General features: G+C 40.5%; 1 protein-coding gene across 1 annotated transcript; it reads left to right on the plus strand.

Annotated features, from left to right (window-relative positions):
• Window positions 1-3,782: 3,782 nt before the first annotated feature.
• LOC149458070 (parvalbumin, thymic CPV3-like) lies at window positions 3,783-20,553 on the plus strand. Its single transcript, XM_089682730.1, has 6 exons — window positions 3,783-3,837; window positions 5,277-5,336; window positions 7,107-7,174; window positions 11,014-11,146; window positions 14,851-14,960; window positions 20,290-20,553. Exons 3-6 carry the CDS (start codon window positions 7,114-7,116, stop codon window positions 20,313-20,315), a joined length of 330 nt encoding a protein of 109 aa, XP_089538856.1. The 5' UTR covers window positions 3,783-3,837; window positions 5,277-5,336; window positions 7,107-7,113; the 3' UTR covers window positions 20,316-20,553.
• The last annotated feature ends 413 nt before the right edge of the window (window positions 20,554-20,966 follow it).

Raw genomic sequence — 20,966 nt, forward strand, 5'->3', positions numbered from 1 at the left:
CACGTATGTGTGTGTTTGTACCCCTAGTAGGGCCCAGAATCAATAGTTTGCATTTCACTTTTTTAACCTACTTAAAACACATTGACACTAACAGACACTGATACTAAATTAAAAATGCATTATCAATCCTACCTAAAACACACTGACCCTGACTTTTGACCTTGACCTTTTATTCTGATAATGACCTTTGGCCCTAACCCTGACACTGACCAAGATCAAACCGTCAGGGAGCGAGGAGCCAGACACACAAGGAGGTGCAATTAAAGGTAGGTTTATTATACAAAAACAAGACAGAGTCTATGCAAGTCCAACAGCAACAGCGGATGACTTGGTAGAACAGTAGCCAGGAAGGATGGTCGCCAGAGCCGGGGTCAGAAGCCAGGAAGGATGATCGCCAGCGCCGGGGTCAGAAGCCAGGAAGGATGGTCGCCAGAGCCGTGATCAGAAGCCAGGAAGGAGTCTTGCCAAAGCCGAGTCAGTATCCAGGAGAGCAATGAGAAACTAAACAGGAGCTTGCTGCTGACAGGACACGAATGCAATGGACAGCTACAACCAGCAGACTTATATGTGATAAGCCGCCACCTCCTGGGGGAGGAGCCACAGAGGGCTGAAAGCATAAAGGATCCCACAATGCTTTGCAGACACCTAAGATGGATGCCAGCACATGGAGCAGCACAAGCTCTAAGGAAAGGTAGGACCTTGACACAAACCCTGATCTTATCCTTTTTTTTTCATTTACAATTTTTCTCCTCTAGCAAGGAGAAAAGGATATAATGTATTCTAAAATGTATCCCCCATGTAATACAATGTATCTTATTCTCCATTCAAGAGGATAAATAACCTAGGGGTGGGCTGTTTAGTGACTTAGTGACTGATCACTCTGATTGCCAATCACAGGTTGTCACAATGATCATGTGATTGAGAGCTGGTCCTCCCTCGTTAGCACAAGACCTGGACCTGTTGGTGACAGCTCGGCCTCTTTGCTGGAAGCTCTCTTAGCATAAACACAGGTACACATATATGCAGCTCTACAGAAGACCTACTTTGGTGAAGCCACATATGTGCATATGCTCAGCGGGAAGGGATGAAAGAAACAGTAAAGTAAATATTAATATAAATCAGTTGAATTTTAACTTTGACTTTTTCACAGTAGATAGAATAACTTAAAATTACATACTGGTTGGCTGCTATGGATTATTGCATATTGCACATTGCCATTGTCATAGTAAAGTAAATCTGTGTGTTCCACAGAAAGTAACAATGTTGTCTATTAGAAACAGGTATTAGATAGGAAGCTGATATTTGAATATAAAACTTGTGAGGGTGCTAGGTGGCCATGGGGGAAAATAACCTATATTAGAGGAAACCTGTATGGATATGGAGATAAATATTGAGCTGCCACTACTCACCTGCATCTAAAATGTTAGTTATTGGCTGCTTCTCTTGTGTACTTTCTGAGTCAATGGATTAAAACCAGCATTCACTTAATGAGGTCAGAGAAAAGTCAGATCCCTTGATCTGCATATCTGGTCCAGGTCAGTATATGCCTTTGGATCAACAGAAGAGCAAAGCAACTTGCAAGCTTTAAAATCCAGCCAAAATTTTTTTTTTAGACAAGTGTTAAAGTTTCTGTTTGCTTTTTTTGGCTATCTGTGTCCCCATTTAGGAGATTTCCCCTCTTGTCTGTTTGACAGGTATCAGACAGAGCAGCAAATTAAGGGGAATCTCCTTACTTGCTGTCTGTTTGTCAGGAAGGGCATGCCAGCAGACAAGATGGCTTCTATGGGCGTTTTCCTGTGTGCAATTGCAAGCTAGTTTAAGGCCCTTCACATGCACTTCACATACACATGCATTCATGTGTGCACCCATGAGTATCTGTCATCCATGCTGGTGCCAAGTGGGCTATTTAAACACAGCCAGTGCTCTGGGTCAGTGCAGTCTTCTCTACAGCATACCCGTGTATCCTGCTATTCCGCTACTCTGCATCTGATTCCAGTTATCTACCCAGCTTGTCCTGACCATTCCTTTAACTCTGCCAGCACTGACTTTGGCTTGTCTTCTGACCTCCACTTTTGCCTGCTCCCAGTTGCTTCAGTTCTGCTTATCTGTTACCAACTCTGGCCTGTACCCTGATTACACTTCTGCCAAAGCATGTGTACCTGATTTGTCTGCTAGTGTATGACCTATCACATCTGACCTTGCTTCCATCCTGTTACTGCTAGACTGCCAGGCTCAAATGCCTGCCTGCTACCCATCACTGCCTGCTTACTGCCTTCCTGCCACCAGCTATGCCCCCGTTTGTGTTTGTCAGTGTCAGACTGTTCCTGCCTACTGCTCACCTGCTGGTACCCTGCATGCCTACTGTGCTGCTGTCCTCTGACGGCTTCCCTCTGTTTGGCTTGGATACCTGGTCCAGCTCTGCTGCTAGAAAGACTAACAGGCATCAAAAAACAGTATTGGGTATAGTTACAAAAAGGAATTTGGAGATTGTGTCAGGAATGGACTTGCCAATAATGGTGGGACTCACCTGCCTTGTGGGCTGCAGTACCAGGGCTGGCCAGCGGGTGCTCTCAGCAATCAGAGACTCAACCCTGTAGTCAGCCAAACACCTGAAGCTGATTACGGAGGTGTATTTAAGGGATGGCCAGACCTGCAGTCTGTGCCTTGGTGTGTGTATTTCTATGGGCCCCTGTATCTTGTTACCTGCATTCCTGTTCCTGCCTGACTGACTCGCTGCCGACCCTGCCTGATCCAGACCTCTGCTGACTTCTCCTGTTTGATCCCTGGCTGGTGACCCCGACCATTCTCTGCCTGACCCCCTGTACCTACCTGCCCGTTAGTTGCTGTACCCGGCTCGTGACCTGACTACTCTCTGCCTGCTCCTCCTGTTCCTACCTGCCTGATTGTTATTGACCCGGCCTGCCTGATTACGCTTGCATTATATGTATTGTTATCTGTGGGTGGTTTGGTTCGTTTGCACTGTGTTATGTTTTAGTATTGCACTGCGTTTATGTATTGTTAGTATTAATAAATTATATCATTTATAACATATCTGAAGCCTGCGTTTCCCTGCGTCAGTTCACATACCTCTGGTCATACCTGGAGCCCTGACAGATTGGGAGAAAGTTGAGAGCAATTTGTAGGCAGGTGCCTAAAATGTCATTTGCATGGCGTATTAAAGTGTTACCGTTTGGTGTCTCAAAGATTAATATACTGTGGTGTGTCTACCATTTTGGTCTGTGGTGCTTTACATAGCAGGAGTTTTTAAGAAGGAAGGAGTTGGGCCAGAAATGGTCGATAGTCGGTTGTGGGAGTGAGAAAGACCTTACACAAGTAGCTGTAAAGTTACACAGTGAGTTTTACCCCTTGGTGGTGTGGCAGCACCCAGATATTGCAGAGTTCCCCTTTAAACTCTAACATTTCTAACAGTATCTGCTTGCAAAGCAAGGTTTTCAGCTCACTTTCCCCCTCCCTTATTTCCTGTGAGTAATGTGTACCAGCCTGTAGCTAGCACCCTTATCTGCAGCTGTTATTCAAGGCTATATTCTGCAGAGTTTAGAAAGTCTTTTGAATGTACAGAAAGTGAAAGAGGAAATATATGCATTGTGACGTAATCATTGATATATACGCTTGTAAGAAGTGGATACAACTCACTCGGCTTTGCAGGCATGAGCCCGGCTGGGTCAAACAGCGCTGTTTTTAATAAATAACTTGCTTTCCTCAAGGTCTGTGTCTGGAGTTTTCCTGGTTTTCCAAAATTGCTACTACAGTGGGACCCTGAAACGGGACTGAAAGTGAGCCATGCCACTATCATCTAGGAAATGTTACAAGCTATAGGTATGAGATACCACAACATAGCCCAGGTCCAGCCTTATATTTGAAAAAATACACTCTTCTGTTGTAACGTGTCACAATGCCTGTGTGATTGATGGAAGAACTGTAATGTGGAGATAAAGAGAAACTGTACGTTCTGCCATTTTATTCAGTAAAAGTAATTGCTGGATAGTTAATCGTCTGGTTTACTGTAAGCAGAGAGTGAGATTGAGCTCCTACAGTGAATGGAAATAGGGAACAAAGTGTAAGCCTTTTTTTAACCTTCTGGGTGATGGAGGGGAAAAGTAAAAAAGGAAGGAGGAGCATCCAGAGAAGAGGCAGTGGTGGCCAGGGACAGAGGTTTTGTCAGAGGGGTAGATTGGTGGCTGTATAGTCTATACTTCTAAACATCAGTGAACCTAAGCTAGAGCCCACTGCATAGCAGAATCCTCCTAGGGACTGGGCCTGGACCACAGGTGTGCAAGGCCTCACACAGGATACATGCTTTTGGACTGAAAAAGTAAAGTGTAATGTGTGTAAAGAACTGGTGGAGGAAAATCCATGTTCTACATTATTTCTCTCAAAATGACTCTGTAGTTTAATGCAAACCCAATGCAACATCTCTATCCTTTAATTACTGTAGCAAAATGTACACTGTACAGTTTAATAGTTGTAATCTAAAAAGTAACTATATGAAGTTATCACAGCTTTGTCATATACCTTGTAATCTATTGTCCATAGGTTGAGGAAATTCCCCAGTACCACTGTCTAGCTTTAACTACCATACAGTGTATCATACCATTCTGTTGTGGCTAATGATGTTTTTCACAACATACTGTATATTGACTGGTCAAACATACTGAAACACATCACATCTTCATTAGAGACATGCGTTGGCTGCTTATTTATTTTTTTCCTGATATATAGTATACTGGCACACTCTACCCCAGATATCAATGAGCAATTGCTGGCTTCTAAGTCTTCATTGCATTAATGGACAAAAACATGAATTTTTAAGACAATGATTAAATTATTTGAATTTGCCCTTATGATTCCCATTGTATTGTCATTTAAAGAAAAAAGTTCAAGCCCCTTTACCATTTGGTGTATTTTGGGGGAGCGTGACTGGAATGTGAATACGGTAGAATTATAGTGCAAAAATATCTCTCTTTTTTGATCAGGGCCAAACTGGTTAGACATTTGCAAAGTGTCCTTACATTGCTACCGTCAAAAGGATTGAAAATACAAATATATTAAATAAATAAAATAAACAATCAGGAAATGGCATAAATTATATTGTCATGTAAATTCCACATAGTTATAAATAGAGAGGTTGATTAGTTAGGCGAGAAACTTGAGCATGTCACCAAATCGTGCATTTGATCCCTGAATTGGTAATCCAAGTCAAGCCTATTGTCACCTGTGGTATCCTATATATACCACACTGTTTCCTTCTATTTCAGCTCTGTCACCTTACACATCCTCTGTATTTCTACAAGTACCATCTCCTCCCACTAAACAAGGTGAGACCATTTTAACTATGTTCTGCCTGATGACTATATACTTCTCAAGACTGATATTTCATCAAATACCAATATAATGAAATGTTTTTTCTTTTGTTTTCTCTTTTATAATTACATTAATATTTTTATTAATTCAAATGCAATTTATGCTTTATTTGCTGCCTTTTCAAATAAAATGTAGGGTTCTTTTTTAATGTAAAAAATTACAACACCAATGTACCCTGCTTATAAAAAATCATCAAAAACTTCTAGATTTTGTGTTATCATGTGCATGGAGGGCATAAACCTTTAGATTGTAAGCTCCATGAGCAGGGCCCTCATATTCCTTCTGTACTGAAATGTATTGTAATTATACTGTCTCCCTTTTATTGTAAAGCGCTGTGCAAACTGTTGGCGCTATATAAATCTTGTATAATAATAATTATAAAAAACACCAAGCTGGTCCTGGAGAGGAATTGCAATGTAAATTTTGCCTTGCCTGAATCTGAAATATATATGTCATTAAACAGTAAACTGTTATACTTTTTTAGATTAAAATAGCTTTTATCTTTATCTTGTCAAATTTAAATATCCTTAAAATGATATGTTTCTGAAAGTAGACCTGTTGCTGATAATGATAGTTTCCTGGCTACTTTGCTGACCCTCTGGCTTTAATACTTGCTATGCCACTGACCTGGAACAAGTACACAGATCAGGAAAGTTAGAGTAAGGGCAGATAGGTCTTGAAGTCAAAGGGTCACCATGGCACTCAAGACTTTTTTAGTAGATAAGGACGGCAACTGCAGCATTCATGTTTCTTAAAATGAATGTATTCTTACAGTAAGTATAATTGTGCTTTTTCAATAACACACTGGTGAATGAATATATCATCACCTGGAATCACCTAGACTCTATAAAGAAGATTAAAACATTCCATTAATTTTCTATTAAATACACCCTGATAACCTATTTTTTTATATGCACATTTAACAAAGTTTAGCACATTAAACTTGTAAAATCACAAGAATCACATAATAGAAATGAACAAAAAAGAAACAAACGTCTACTTCCAAACATTTAAGCTGAAGATGTGTTTAGGAATTATTTGTTATTTTCATTGTAAATATAGGGGTATATTTGTAAAGCAGTGAATGTGAAATTCACCAAGCATTTACTGCAGGTGAATCTTCCAGGTGTTGAATATCACATTCACTGCTTTATAAATATGTCCAATATTGTTGTATTTCTCCATCACTATCATCCTTGGGCCTCATGCACATAGGGTGTTTTTTGCAGGCACTTTAAGGGGCGTCAGGCTTTTTTTTTTACTGTTTACAAACAGTCCTCCAGGTTATCTCATATGCCCATGCACACATAGACTTTTAGAAGCTTTTAGTAGCAGTAGCATTTACCAGCAGGAAAAAAAACGCAGGGCCAGTGCATCCATGAGCAGCAGCATTTTGGCACAAAACATGCTTGAGCGCTAATTAATTTCAATGGCCACAATAAATTATTATTCTGGCCAATTAACTGAATTAACGCCCAAATGCTTGATGCTACTAAATGCACCTAAACGCTTGTAACTTTTACTAGCTTCAGGTGTTTTTTTCTGCAAAAATGCTGATGCCAGGAGAAAGGCTTCTAGGAGAGTTTTTTTTAACGTCCTGTGTGCATTTGGCCTTATTATAAGTGGTTGTCTATAGCACCGCTATTTTTTGGTGGAACAATTCTTTGTGAAATATATTTGAAACTGAAATGTACTAAATATTCACTCTTTGTTCCTGCTTATAGATTCAAAATGAGCCTCGCCGACCTGCTCAGTGCTTCTGATATTGCTGCTGCTCTAAGGGAGTGCCAAGGTAAAGACAAATTGTGTAAATATTCACTTCGATTGTCCAATCATATGCAGATTAAATAAGTAAACATGGGTTTTCTCTTCCCATTATTGGAAAATTGAAGTGAATCCTATCCCATTTTAGTGTGTGAAAATTCTCAAATCTTTTAGGAAATCAGCATTTCTATATATATATTTGAAAATAAATAAGCAGTATAAATCTTATATATTTTTCTTTCTCTATTCATTTGGTTGTCACCAATAGTTAAAAGAAAACATCTCAACATATAGGTATAATACAACTGTGCATTAAAATACAAAAACAGCAAAGATAAAATAAACAAATATATATTTACTACACTTTCAAATTGATGTGTATCTGTTTAATTAAAACATTTTATAATTTGTTTGCATTTCACTATTACATGCTAAAAATGATATTCATTCATAATACATGAAATAACTTTCAAATTCCCATATAATTTTTTTATTACACTGGCCTACACTACATAGTTTTTTTTATATATATTCGGTTATTTTAAAATTAATTTAGCAAGATTTTAGAGTTTAGGTATATGTGTTTGTATTTTTGAGACTTGAAAATTAGACTTCAGGATAGAAGTTTGGTTGGCAGAACCCACAATTTAATATAAAAGGCCATCATGAATAACTGGAAGAGCATTGTGTGGCCATGTAAATGCCTGTATAACAACACTTTACAGTTTAAAAGTTATGTAACCGTTAAGAGAAACTATAATGGTTTTATGTAAATTTTATTTTGATCTTTTTATGGTCAAAGTGTTTTATGTTTATACGTTCAATGTCTAAATAAGCTTGTATAATACAGATGTATGATGATTTCATGATGATTAAAAATGATGATGAGAAAACAATGAATAACCATTAACTATACAGAGAAACACAGCCTCTCCATACGTTTTCAGCTTATAGTCAACAGCCAACTATATATATATTAGTTATTCCCAGCACTAATTTCAGTAAAGGCTTTCAGACCTTGCAAGCCCTGATACTGGTTTGAACTTCAGCTACCACTGCGTTAAAAATATACAGTAACCATAATTAGTTATTTGGCAAAATAAAAGCACAACTTTTCCTTGTAAGCACTAAAAACAGCAAAATCTGTGTGTGTATATATATATATATATATATATATATATATGGTGCTATTAAAAAGTGGGGTCCAAATGTATCAAAAGAGTTGAGTACATAAATCCTTATCTTGATGAAACATAATATTACAACATCTAGTTATTCTGACATTTAAAACAATGACCTACAACTAGTATCCCATGAGCTTTCACATTCTTCTAAGCTTGTTCTGGTGTTGCTTGCAGCAGTCCCGAAGCAGACGTTCGTGAAACATTGCTGTGTTAATATAATAGATGGCATTGTCTATCAGCAGCATTCTGTGCTAATGCTATTGACAATGCTTTGTTAATGATATTGATAGATTTTATTATATATGTAATTTATTTTTGCCCATAGTACCACTTTTATGCTTCTTTTTAGCATGTACAAAAAAAGTCTTCTAAATGTCTATGCAAATATTCCCAGGGTTGTATTAGTGAAGTTCCATTACCAGTGGTATTCATTGTCAGTGGGGTCATGCTAACTGTGTGGTCACAATAACCAAGTATGAATAAAAATACAAAGGGCATCTGCTCCCAGGATCTTCTACTTTTGTTTGTTAACATTAATATTCTAAAATCTAACCCCATCTCTTTCAGCAATGAGTTGGTTTAGCTGCACAAAGGTCTTATTTTACAAATGGTCTATTCTATAGATTTTGTAGTTATGTATTTTACTGTTTCATTTTATTTCTTTGTGTTTTTTATATATTGATATTTTTAAGGTGCATTGTTCTTTCTCTAACAGTGATTACCTTTTATGGCTCACCTGTGTTTGATCTGGTATTCAGGAGGTGAAGTCATTAACTGCTTCCCCTCCACCCTATAGCAGAAATACTGCTACAAGGGCGGCAGGGGTGTGCAAAATCACGTATATATAAATATCTATATAGATATCTATATATAGAGATATCTATACATCTATATATATATATATATATATACTGTATATATATGCGATTTTGCATTTCTGGGTAGGGGGCGCGTGCGCCATTCGCAGCCTGGGCTGTCAATCACCAGGTCCCGACCGGTGATTACTAGCTGGCACCCGGTGATTACTGTATATCTCCGACGGGGCGAGAGACCTGTATATAAACAACACAGATATCTCCCCTGTTAGCTCCTGCATACTGCTTTGTACGGCTCTGTATAGCACAGCCATACAAAGCAGTGTGCTTACAGTGAAACACAGACACAGCCCACGTAGTAAAACAGCACACAGCACACAGTTAACCCTTTGATTGCCCCACATGTTAACTCCTTCCTGCCCAGTGCCATTAGTACAGTGTCAGTGCTTTTTATTAACACTGATCACTGTATTGGTGTCACCGCAGTCCCGCTATAAGTTGCTGATTGTCACCATTACTAGTTAAAAAACAAAATTGCAGTATCTATACTGCCATTTAAATGCTATAACTTTCACGTAAACCAATTAATTTACACATATTGGGATTTTTCATTAGCGAAGGCATGTAGCAGAATACATTTTGGCATAAATTTATGATGAAAGTAGATTTTTTAAATTGTTTTACTACACACATTTAATTGCTTACCCACCACCATATAGCAGATATACTGCTACATGGCGGCACGTGTGCGCAAAATCACGTATATATACCTGGTTTTGCATTTCTGGGTAGTGGGCTTGCGCTGCCATTCTCGGCTGCGGATGTCAATCACCGGGTCCCAGACGGTGATTACCCTCCAGCGCCCTGTGATTATCGACAATCACTGATGGGAAGGAAGACTGTTTTGTTTACAGTGTTCCCCCCTGTCTTCTTGGGCACACTGCTCTCATCCTGATCAGTGTGCTTACAGTGAAGCACACACTCCCCGCCCCCTACACACAATTAACCATTTGTTCGCTCCCCACATTAACCCATTCCTGCCCAGTGTCATTAGTAGAGTGTCAGTGCTGTTTTTTTAGCACTGATCACTGAATTGGTGTCACTGGGGATGTCAGTGACACAAAATCCCTTAAGGGGAACTCTGGACACCCCTGGATCAACAACATCTAAAGTTCCAGGACCCATTCACCTTGAGAGGGAGCCTTTTTCCACCTACAGGCCCAGATGATTACCTTGATGACATCAGGATAATTTATTTAAACGCGCATTATTATTGCGCGTCCGGTGAGTGCGCATTTCTTCCGCTATCGCAAGCACAAGCACCGATTGAATCTTTGGGGACATTAAGAGCACTATTTAGTCACCACTATGGATCACTTTGCCCTATGTAATTTTTACATTGTATAGGATTGAAATTTATCATACGTATCTTCATTTATATGTTTTAATTATACGCTCATGTTTTATTGCTTTTTTATTCCACTCATAGTTATAATTTTAATCATCATTTTAGCGCTGCACTGTTGTATTTATTTATTTCATTAAGGTTTTTGTTGGTTACCTTGAGTGCGTAGCTGCTGACAGGTCAGCGCTCACTTCTTACACTTTTATATTATTGACCTGCATGTATAGCTCATCATTTGCTGACAATTGGATGTGGGAAGGCAAAAACAGTAGAAGACTCAGTTGAATATGAGAGATAAAACCAAGTTTCTTGTTCAATAAAAAGGAAGCAGTGGAAGCAAATGCTCTCCACATTATTACATCCCTAGAAATGGACCTATGTATATGCATAATTATAAGTTTGATCTTGTATATATTTGTTTGGATCTACTGTAAAGCTTACATAATTCTGCATTTTATTTTAGCTCCTGACACCTTCAATTACAAGAAATTTTTCCAAACTTGTGGACTGACTAAAAAATCAGCCAGCCAAGTGAAAGATGCCTTCCTGGTTTTAGATAACGATCAGAGTGGATTTATTGAACAGGAAGAGCTCAAGTAAGATGACATTATAGTATTATCATTTATTTATTTGTTTCACAGAAGTTTGATTGAGTTTTGAAGGTATATAAGTACAAATAGTAGATACAGTATTTGAGTAGTACAACGTTTTAAATATGATTCATCATACATATTAAGATAACATACTGAGATCTATTCTGATGCACAACTATGATGTGAAGATAGAATAAGACAGTTACTGGCTAACTGGTTCTAATTATCAGTCAGTGCAAAAAATAGTAAAGTGGTTGTAAACCTCAGACATGAAATTTGAACAAAGCATATCCCTCTATAGTGTGTACTTGTCTCATTCCAGAACTCTAAGTGATATTTCTGTCTGCTGCCTTGTTCCTCTGCTATCTGGTCTCCACCTCCCACGCCCAACTGCAGGACTTCTCCAGGACTTCCCCCATCCTCTGGAACTCACTACCCCAATCCATCAGACTGTCACCTACCCTCCTCACCTTTAGGCGCACCCTGAAAACCCATCTCTTCAGGGAAACCTACCCCGCCCTCACCTAACAGCCGATCTCCTCCATTCCTCCTACCACTCCATCCCCCAAAGCCACTTCCTCCTGTACCACTATCCTCTCCCTCCTAGATTGTAAGCTCGAAAGAGCAGGGCCGGTGACCCCCTCGTGTTTTGTTTTGTTACTGTATTGTCTCATGTACTGTCCCCCACTATAATGTACAGCGCTGAGCAAACCTTTTAGCGCTATATAAATATTGTATAATAATAATAATAATAATAATAATAATAATCTGCACTTCTGACAAGTTTTCCTGACACCTTCTCTGTGTATCACCTGAGGCCAGTCACTTCACTGGGTATATGTAAGGGTTTACAACCACTTTAACCACTTCCCGGCCACCCTATAGTACAAATACTGCTACAGGGTGGCAGGACTGCTCAAACTCACGTGTATATACAGTATCTCACAGAAGTGAGTCCACCCTTCACATTTGTGTAAATATTTTATTCTATCTTTTCATGTGACAACACTGAAGAAATGACACTTTGCTACAATGTGATGTAGTGAGTGTACAGCTTGTATAACTGTAAATTTTCTGTCTCCTCAAAATAACTCAACACACAATTAATGTCTAAACCGCTGGCAACAAAAGTGAGTACACCCCTAAGTGAAAATGTCCAAATTGGGCCCAGTGTAAATATTTTGTGTGGCCACCATTATTTTCCAGCACTGCCTTAACCCTCTTGGGCATGGAGTTCACCAGAGCTTTACAGGTTGCCACTGGAGTCCTCTTCCACTCCTCCATGACGACATCCCGGAGCTGGTGGATGTTAGAGATCTTGCGCTCCTCCACCTTCCGTTTTAGGATGCCCCACAGACTGCCTTGCCATTGGCAGCTACAGCTGTCAATCACCGGGTCCTGGCCGGACATTCCCGGTGATCGGCGACTATCACTGACAGGGGAGAGGTCTGTATGTAAACAATACATTTCTCTCCCCTGTCAGCTTCAGCATACTGCTTTGCATTGCTCTGCTATACAAAACAGCATGCCTTCCTAGTAAAGCACACACACAGCACACAGTTAACCTTTTGATCACCCCAGATGTTAACCGCTTCCTGCCCAGTGTCATTTCAGTGTCAGTGTTTTTTATTAGCACTGATCACTGTATTAGTGTCACTGGGAATGCCCGCCGTTATAAGTGATTGCCGCCATTACTGGTATAAAAAAAACAAATTCAAGTATATATACCACCATTTGTAGACTCTATAACTTTCACGTAAACTAATTAATTAAAATACATTTTGGCCGAAATTTATTTCTTTGGTCTTTTACTGGCAGCTCTGAGTGATGCAGACACTGGCCTTTATGTGGAGTCGCCAGTGCTGCTCTCTGCATTAATACACAGTGAGTGCAGGACACTGTGCAATGGGGGTGGGGTAACTGATGACACTCACAGTGTTTCATCAGTTTTGAGTGATCCTGGCCATCATTCTACCCGGAAGACATCTTTGATGAACAAGAGGTACCCTGGGAGACAACTCTGGATTAAAGGTAAGTATTGCAAGAAGAGCTATTTTTTTTTAATCCAAGAGAACATGTAAAAAAAAAATAGCATGGATTAGGGCTCTAAGCAGTGGAAATGCTTGATTAAAGTTACTAATATTTTATACTTTCTAATAGCAAGTCTACAATCTGCTTATTTAATACCAGAATAAAAATATGGAAGAAAAAACATGTACAAATGTAAAAACATACACAATGGACACCAAACAATGGGCTGCACACCAAGGACATCACTTGATCAAACAAAGTGTATTCAACAGACAACATACACTACACCCTTCCACCTTAAAGCTGTCCCTCTAGAGCACGGGTGTCTAAATGGCGGCCCTCCAGCTGTTGCCAAACTACAAGTCCCATAAGACATTGAAAGATTGACAAATACAAACATGACTCCCAAAGGCAGAGGCATGATGGGACTTGTAGTTTCGCAACAGCTGGAGGGCCGCCAGTTTGACACCCCTGCTCTAGAGGGCCCAAAGTGGAAGGGTGTAGTGTGTGCCATCTGTTAACCACTTCCCGTCCGGCCGTTATATAAACAGTGGTGGCAGTGCAGGGGTGGGTTGCCGTTCATAAACGGTGCCTGCCATTTTGGATTGTGCGTGCTCCCTAGGAGCGCGCGGCACCGCGATCACCGATTGCTGTACCTCACCTCTGTGTGAGGTCCCGATCATGTGATCACTGATTGGCCAATCAGTGATCACATCAATAGATGTACGCAAGCTATAACACATTGGTCACAGCTTGTCACATGGTACAAGGCTGTTGTGAATAGTCTTGTACCATGTGATCTCTGTGATGGGGCGGACTGACCATTAGGGTACTCGGGCACTGCCCGAGGGCCCAGGGTCATTAGGGGGCCCCACGAGATGCCCCTAGTACCTTTCATAGGCTTTTTTTGGGTGTTTTTTGAGTGTGGGTGAGGACACAGGGGCCACATGATCTCCTATTGCCCGGGGGCCCCATGAGTTGTCAGTCCGCCCCTGCTCTGTGATCATTCACAGATTTCACACGTAAGCAATGATGCCTGAAAATGTCCCTTCGCACAGCTTTACCCACACACCCTGCTTATACCTGGAACATGTGCTCCAGTGTGTGTTTTGCCAAAAGCTTCCCCTGGAACCCTCTTGTAAAATCAAGACTACTGCCATTGCCTTGAGTTTAAAATTTCCATTATACAATGGTAGTGTATAACTGCTCTCTCATACAATGGTGCTACTACATGAAATATGACCTGGGGTAGACTGACAACTCATGGGGCCCCCGGGCAATAGGGGATCATGGGGCCCCTGTGTCCTTGCCCAAACTTAAAAAAGCCTATGAAAAAGGTACCAGGGGTATCTCATGGGGCCCCCTACTGACCCCGGGCCCTCGGTCAGTGCCCAAGTTTCCAAATGGTTAGTCCGCCCCTGAATATGACCTATATGATGACTCAATATACCAATATAATTTCTCAGTAAACTGGATCAGCTGGTGCCTCTGCATCTTCTCAAATGATGGCCCCAAATACAGAATGTCTTCCAGAAAGCTCAGTTCTGAGCACAATAAGACCTTTATCAGGCTCATCCTTACACCAGTGCAAATCAGCCATACTGTAGATCCTATTGCCATGAAAGAGGCAAAATGAGACTTAGCCAATTTATAATATGTGCCTTTTTCTTGCTTAGGTATTTCCTTCAGCGTTTTGATCCAAGCTGCCGTGAACTAACATCCTCAGAAACCAGAGAATTTATGGCTGCCGCGGACCATGACGGAGATGGGAAAATTGGAGCTGATGGTGAGTTATGATGTTAACATAATTAATTGATGTTGCAGCACAGCTACCTAGTGTATGGTCAGCACACAGCATTACACTTGCTTTAAAATGTTTTTTCACTTTTGCAGGCAAATTGGCATTATGCCTACTTTATATTTGTTGTATGTTCTGATTCTCATAGCATAACTGATAACCCCAGCACTGAAAAATCATACTTCTTATTTTATAAAGGGGATGGGGAGTTTGCCATAATTAACCCTGTCTGTACTATGCTGGCAGATCTCATTATTAGTTGCAAACTGGATTTGACCGTTGTCTGTCCTAACAAACAAGTAAATATTTAGAAGCTGGGCTTCTTGCATTGCACAATAATGAGAAGAGACTCATCCTGTCCTTAAGACAGACTTCCTCTAACATTGTTCAGAAATGCTTGCAGACAGCCAATGCGGTCTTCTAAGAAACATCTAAAACCTAATAAATTTTAAAAAATTAAAAAAGGAAATTAGGTATGCTATTTGAATTAAAACGCATAACAAACATATAGTGAGATTTTCTCAGATTTGACTGTAAAGTGGAAATGCACTTTAAGACTTTGTTAAAATGTAACTTAAGCAGTTGGTTTATCTGTAAGGTGGGTAGCAGGGCGCGTCAGTGGACGATGCTGTGGTAGATGATGATGGATGGCAGATGATGATGGATGATGTGTAAGGAAACCGGTACTGAGCAGCACTTCTAAAGAGTGGAGACAAACTCTGTGCAGAAGAAGGTGAAACAGGAAGGCGCTTCTAAGTGCAGTATTCCAGTGCAGTGGTCTGCGGACAGCGTGCGTTCCAGCATGCGCTCCAGCGGTCTGAACAGAGTGGTGGCCATCTTTAACACCTCTCCTCAAGCTCCCCCTGCAGCTGCTGGCTGGCACAGTGGCTCCATCACTTAGAGGAAAGAGCCCTGCTACTGACAGACTACATTAGAGCCTGTTTTTACTACCACATTGTAAGTGTTTTTAACCGCTTTCTATTAAAGTTGACCTGGAATACTGCACTTAGAAGCGCCTTCCTGTTTCACCTTCAGTTGGTTTATCTGTCCCTCCTGCTGTAATCTACTGCAGCTTCTTATAGTATTACATAGTTACATAGTTAGTCTGGCTGAAAAAAGACAAAAGTTCATCCAGTTCAACCATACAAAAAAAAAAGTTATAATCCTATACCCACATTTGATCCAGAGGAAGGCAAAAAAACCCAGTAAAGCATGAAACAATTTTCTCCTGCTGGGAAAAAAAAATCCTTCCAGATCCCACGAGAGGCAATCGGATATTCCCTGTATCAACTTTACCTATAAATGTTAGTATCCAGTTATATTCTGTGTATCTAGGAAACAATCCAGGCCTTTTTTAAAGCAATCGACTGAGCTGGCCAGAACCAACTCTGCGGGAGTCTATTCCACATTTTCACAGCTCTTACTGTGAAGAAACCTTTCCGTGTTTGGAGATTACATTTATTTTCCTCCAGATGTAAAGAGTGCCCCCTTGTGATGTCCTCTGTGATGACCTCAGGGTGAATAACTCTACACCGAGTTCACTATATGAACCACTGATGTATTTATACATGTTGATCATATCCCCCCTTAAGAAGCTGAAGTGTGCACTGTATGCCAACTACTAGGTTCTAATTTAAAGACAGCAACAGCCAATCAGCATTAAGGCAGGGATGACGCATGCCAGCTACTGGTAATGCAATTTAGAAGAGGATAATTTAGCTCCCCAGAGCTCTGCTTAACAAAACTGTAAATTGATTCTAAGGCTCTAGGATACTAAAGATGCATGTTGGGTGCTGCTTCTAGGTTGGTACTCAAGCATAGCCTGTTGGCAAATCAATGCAAGCATAATGATTGGTAAACACAAGTAGAATTATTGGTAATGCAGGCAGGGTTCTAGTTCTGAGAAACAGGCAGTATAAAGGACCTATTTACCTCAAACAGGTTACTGCAAATCATTATGTATATAAATATATACTGTATCCCGTTTACAATTAGTCAGTAAATCAGTACTTAGAATCTAAAAAAGCTGTTTGGATAAGATGCAAAATGGCTTCAATATCACAGAACGAGCCTAGCTGAATGTGGACATCTACCACTAGCTATCATCAGTTTTAGGCCATATGCATACAGGACTTTTTTTTCTTCCCCTGGACGCCTTTGCTCTGGGAAAGGAAAAGACAGCTTTAAAAACGAGCCTAAAGTAGGGTTTTGTATGCACGTTCATGCGCATTCATACTTTTGGTGTTCATAAATTCTTTTGGCCAGAATAAAAATTTATCCTGACCATTAGAATGCATTAACACGTAAATGCACAAGCGTGCTCAAATGTGTCCAGCGTTAATATGAGTTACGTTTTGCGCTTTTTCCACCTAAACGCTGCTCTTCTGAACGCACAAGTCATGGTTTTCTTTTTTCTGTCTCTAAACAGTCCTGCCTTTAAACACCCATAAACGCATAGACACATAGGCTAACATGGAGGGGCTTTTAGAGGTATAAAAAAAGTCCAACAGCTGTAAAAACTGTGTTTTTGATGCCCTGTGTGTATTAGGCCTTATATGTGGTATTTTTGTTGCTAAAGCTCTAATCTTTTATCATAAACTTAGTACAAGATGCAAATCTGCCCCCTGAACCCAGCTGAAGTGCTTCCAGGACACATTCAGCTGACTTCTAAAGGAGAACTATAGCTAAGCAGAAATACTGTATATACACATAAGAAACAGTTTACCTGCTAAAAATATAAAGCAATCCTCATACTTTATATGACTTTGTAAATTAGGAAGGGCAACAATTATATGGGTGCCATTCCACTCCTCACCTTTTCTCCACCATTTGGACAGCAAGTTAAGATCACAATATTGGTGTCATCCAGGTAGTTCCCTCTACTGATCACTGAGTAGGTAGGCCCACTGTAATCCACATTTCAAATGTTAGCCTTCATGTAGCAACTCATCACTAAAATAGATTAGGTAAATGCACTAGCTGTATTAGAGCTTTAAAAAAGAAAAAGCTATTAATACAACTGGGGGAATCAATCGTGGAAAAATATCTGGGAGTTCTGGTACATCACAAGCTTAATAATGGCATGCAATGCCAAACTGCGGTTTATAAAGCGAGCAAAATCCTCTCTTGTATTAAAAGAGGTATAGACTCCAGAGAGAGAGAGATATCATATTACCCCTGTACAAATCATTAGTAAAACCTCATCTGGAATATGCAATTCAGTTTTGGGCACCAATTCACAAAAAGAACATTGGGGAACTGGAGAAAGTACAGAGAAAGGCAACCAAACTGATAAGAGGCATGGAGGAGATCAGCTATGAGGAAAGAGGAACTGAATTTATTCTCTTTTGAGAAGAGGAGATTAAGGGGCGATATGATCAACATGTAGGAATACATCAGTGGTTCATATAATGAACTTGGTGTAGAGCTATTTACCCTGAGGTCATCACAGAGGACAAGGGGGCACTCTTTATGTCTGGAGGAAAAAAAATGTAATCTCCAAACACGGAAAGGTTTCTTCACAGTGAGAGCTGTGAAAATGTGGAATAGTCTCCCTCAAGAGTTGGTTCTGGCCAGCTCAGTGGATTGCTTTAAAAAAGGCCTGGATTCTTTCTAAGATACACAGAATATAACTGGATACTAACATTTACAGGTAAAGTTGATCCAGGGAATATCCGATTGCCTCTCTGGGGATCAGGAAGGAATGTTTTTCCCTGCAGGAGCAAATTGGATCATGCTTTGCTGGGTTTTTTTGCATTCCTCTGGATCAACTGTGGGTATAGGATTATAACTTTTTTTTCTTAATGGATGAACTGGATTGACTTTTGTTCTTTTTCAGCCAGATTAACTATGGAACTATATGAATGGAGGACAGGGGAATGAATGAAAGGTCTGCCTCCTCCATTCATAGATCGCATTTCATTCATAGCTGCTATAGTACAAATTCTATGTATGGAGGAGGTGGAGAAAGGCCAGGCATAATTGGCACTCTTAATGAATGCATATGACAGTTCTCTTGGCTCTATTAACCCCCACTGCCTCAAAAGATTACAGTGGCAGGGGTGAATCGGAAGAGGAAGATTTCAACTAATGCAGGAAACAGCAGTAGAAGGGACGCATCATATTGATAGTAAATAATGTCCCTTATGCTGATTTTTTTTTTTAACTTATAGGCTTTGAAAGTCTATAAACTTTAAAACTTAAAGCTGAATTCTTCAATTCATTTGTTCAATAAGTACAAATGAATTACTATTGATCTTCCAAGAAATCTTGTGAGACCGCTTTCTGTGCTCTCTGCCTGTGCTTCACTCTTATCAGTTACAATGTTCCCAACAATCTTTGAAGACTACAGAACCTGTCCCTCTGTGTTATGTGTTCTGTAGTCCTGTCCTAGGTTTACCACACTGCTCCTCCATAGATAAAGTACAGTGAGTAATCTTTGTCAGCCTAGGACATGTAGCATGTTCCTGGCAGGATCTGTGGGTGAAAATTAAGGAAAAAAGCCTGAGGGCTCATTCTCACTAGCTTTGCTCTCTGAAGAGCAATCTGAGTTTGGGTCACTCTCCAGAGAGCATTTGACAGGTGGTGAGGAGGCATTGTATCGCTTCCTTACTGCTTGCTGTAACACCTTAAATCCTGCAGCATCGCAAACAGCCACTTGCATTGTATGCAGTTGAAGGACTCTTGCAGAGTGGCCCATTCACTTGAAAGGGTTGCGTTTGGTGGGTGCTATTCCCACCAAAAGCAACAGATAGTATAATTCCTGCCACAGCTGCAAAGCATTGCGGCTGTGGCACGTGCACACCCCAGACCTCTGCAGCATAAGGAGGTATGGCTCAACCAGGGGCAGACTGACAACTTATGGGGCCCCCGGGCAATAGGGGATCATGGGGTCCCTGTGTTCTCACCCACACTCAAACGCCACCAAAAAAAGCCTATGAAAGATACCAGGGGCATCTCATGGGGCCCCCTACTGACCCTGGGCCCTCGGGCAGTGCCCGAGAGCCCAAATGGTCAGTCTGCCCCTAGGCTCAACCACAGGGTTTTACCACCGCCCCCCCCCCCCCAAAACTACTACTGTAAGCAAGACCTGAAACAAGAAAACTAATGCAGCGACCATATCTAAGAATTAGTGAGCAGCAATATATTAAATGTTTGTTCTTGGTTTCGTTTACACTTTAATTTTTCAACCTGAACTAAGACTATGAGTAAGGAAATGTAAATAGCTACTTATTTATGAGGTACAAGTTCAACATTTTTCTAAATAATAATGTGATTGTGACACTCAACTAAATAACTCTGTCTGTTGGGTTTGTAGAGTTCCAGGAAATGGTTCATTCATAGAAACCTACGAATTCTAGTGGTATACACAGTGATCTTATAATGGAAACAAGATACTTAAATTGAGGACGTTGTGCTTCACATTCACCTTGGCTGTCTCCATCCCATGCCTGGACAAATGAAGGAGGCAAGAAAAATGATGTACCTCTGTGGTGGACCAGAATATGGGAGTTTCTTTATGTAGCATGCACTAACCATTACTGAATGTACTAACAATCCAATAAAACCCTACATACCATGATATGATTGTGCCTCACTGTTTTTTTTTCATTAGCCGACATCCAGGCAAATTACTCCTTCCAGAGGTATCTCATTATACAAACCAACAATGTTTTCAAACTCATATTAAAGACTAGCACCTGTCAAAGAGATGAACGTGTGGTTGAGACCAAAGGTGTATTTAGGTTTCGTGTTGCCCTAGGCAACACAAAAATCTTCCCCCCAAGGAGAGACCCTGACACCGACCAACACCCCCCTCCCCCATGAAGAGAGCCTGACATTGACCAACAACACCCCAAGAGTCAGGCTCTGTATACACCATAAGGCAGCTAGCAGCCTCTCTCAGATCGCACCTGATCCCCATGCTGCATGTCCCTTCTTTCATCCCTTCTTTTCGGGGGGGGCAGCGCTGCCCCCCTGAAAAATGCTGCTGCC

This window comes from Staurois parvus, unplaced genomic scaffold (assembly GCF_062004578.1).
Source record: "Staurois parvus isolate SC_StPar_1 unplaced genomic scaffold, SC_StPar_1.0 ptg000297l, whole genome shotgun sequence".
NCBI classification, from domain to species: domain Eukaryota; kingdom Metazoa; phylum Chordata; class Amphibia; order Anura; family Ranidae; genus Staurois; species Staurois parvus.

What these genes read in the sequence shown, in the direction of transcription:
- LOC149458070 (XM_089682730.1), top strand. Translation starts at nt 7,114, where the DNA reads ATGAGCCTCGCCGACCTGCTCAGTGCTTCTGATATTGCTGCTGCTCTA. An exon ending in TGCTCTAAGGGAGTGCCAAG is followed by an intron (nt 7,175 to 11,013) that starts GTAAAGACAAAT and finishes ATTTTATTTTAG; the next exon opens with CTCCTGACACCTTCAATTAC. An exon ending in ATTGAACAGGAAGAGCTCAA is followed by an intron (nt 11,147 to 14,850) that starts GTAAGATGACAT and finishes TTTCTTGCTTAG; the next exon opens with GTATTTCCTTCAGCGTTTTG.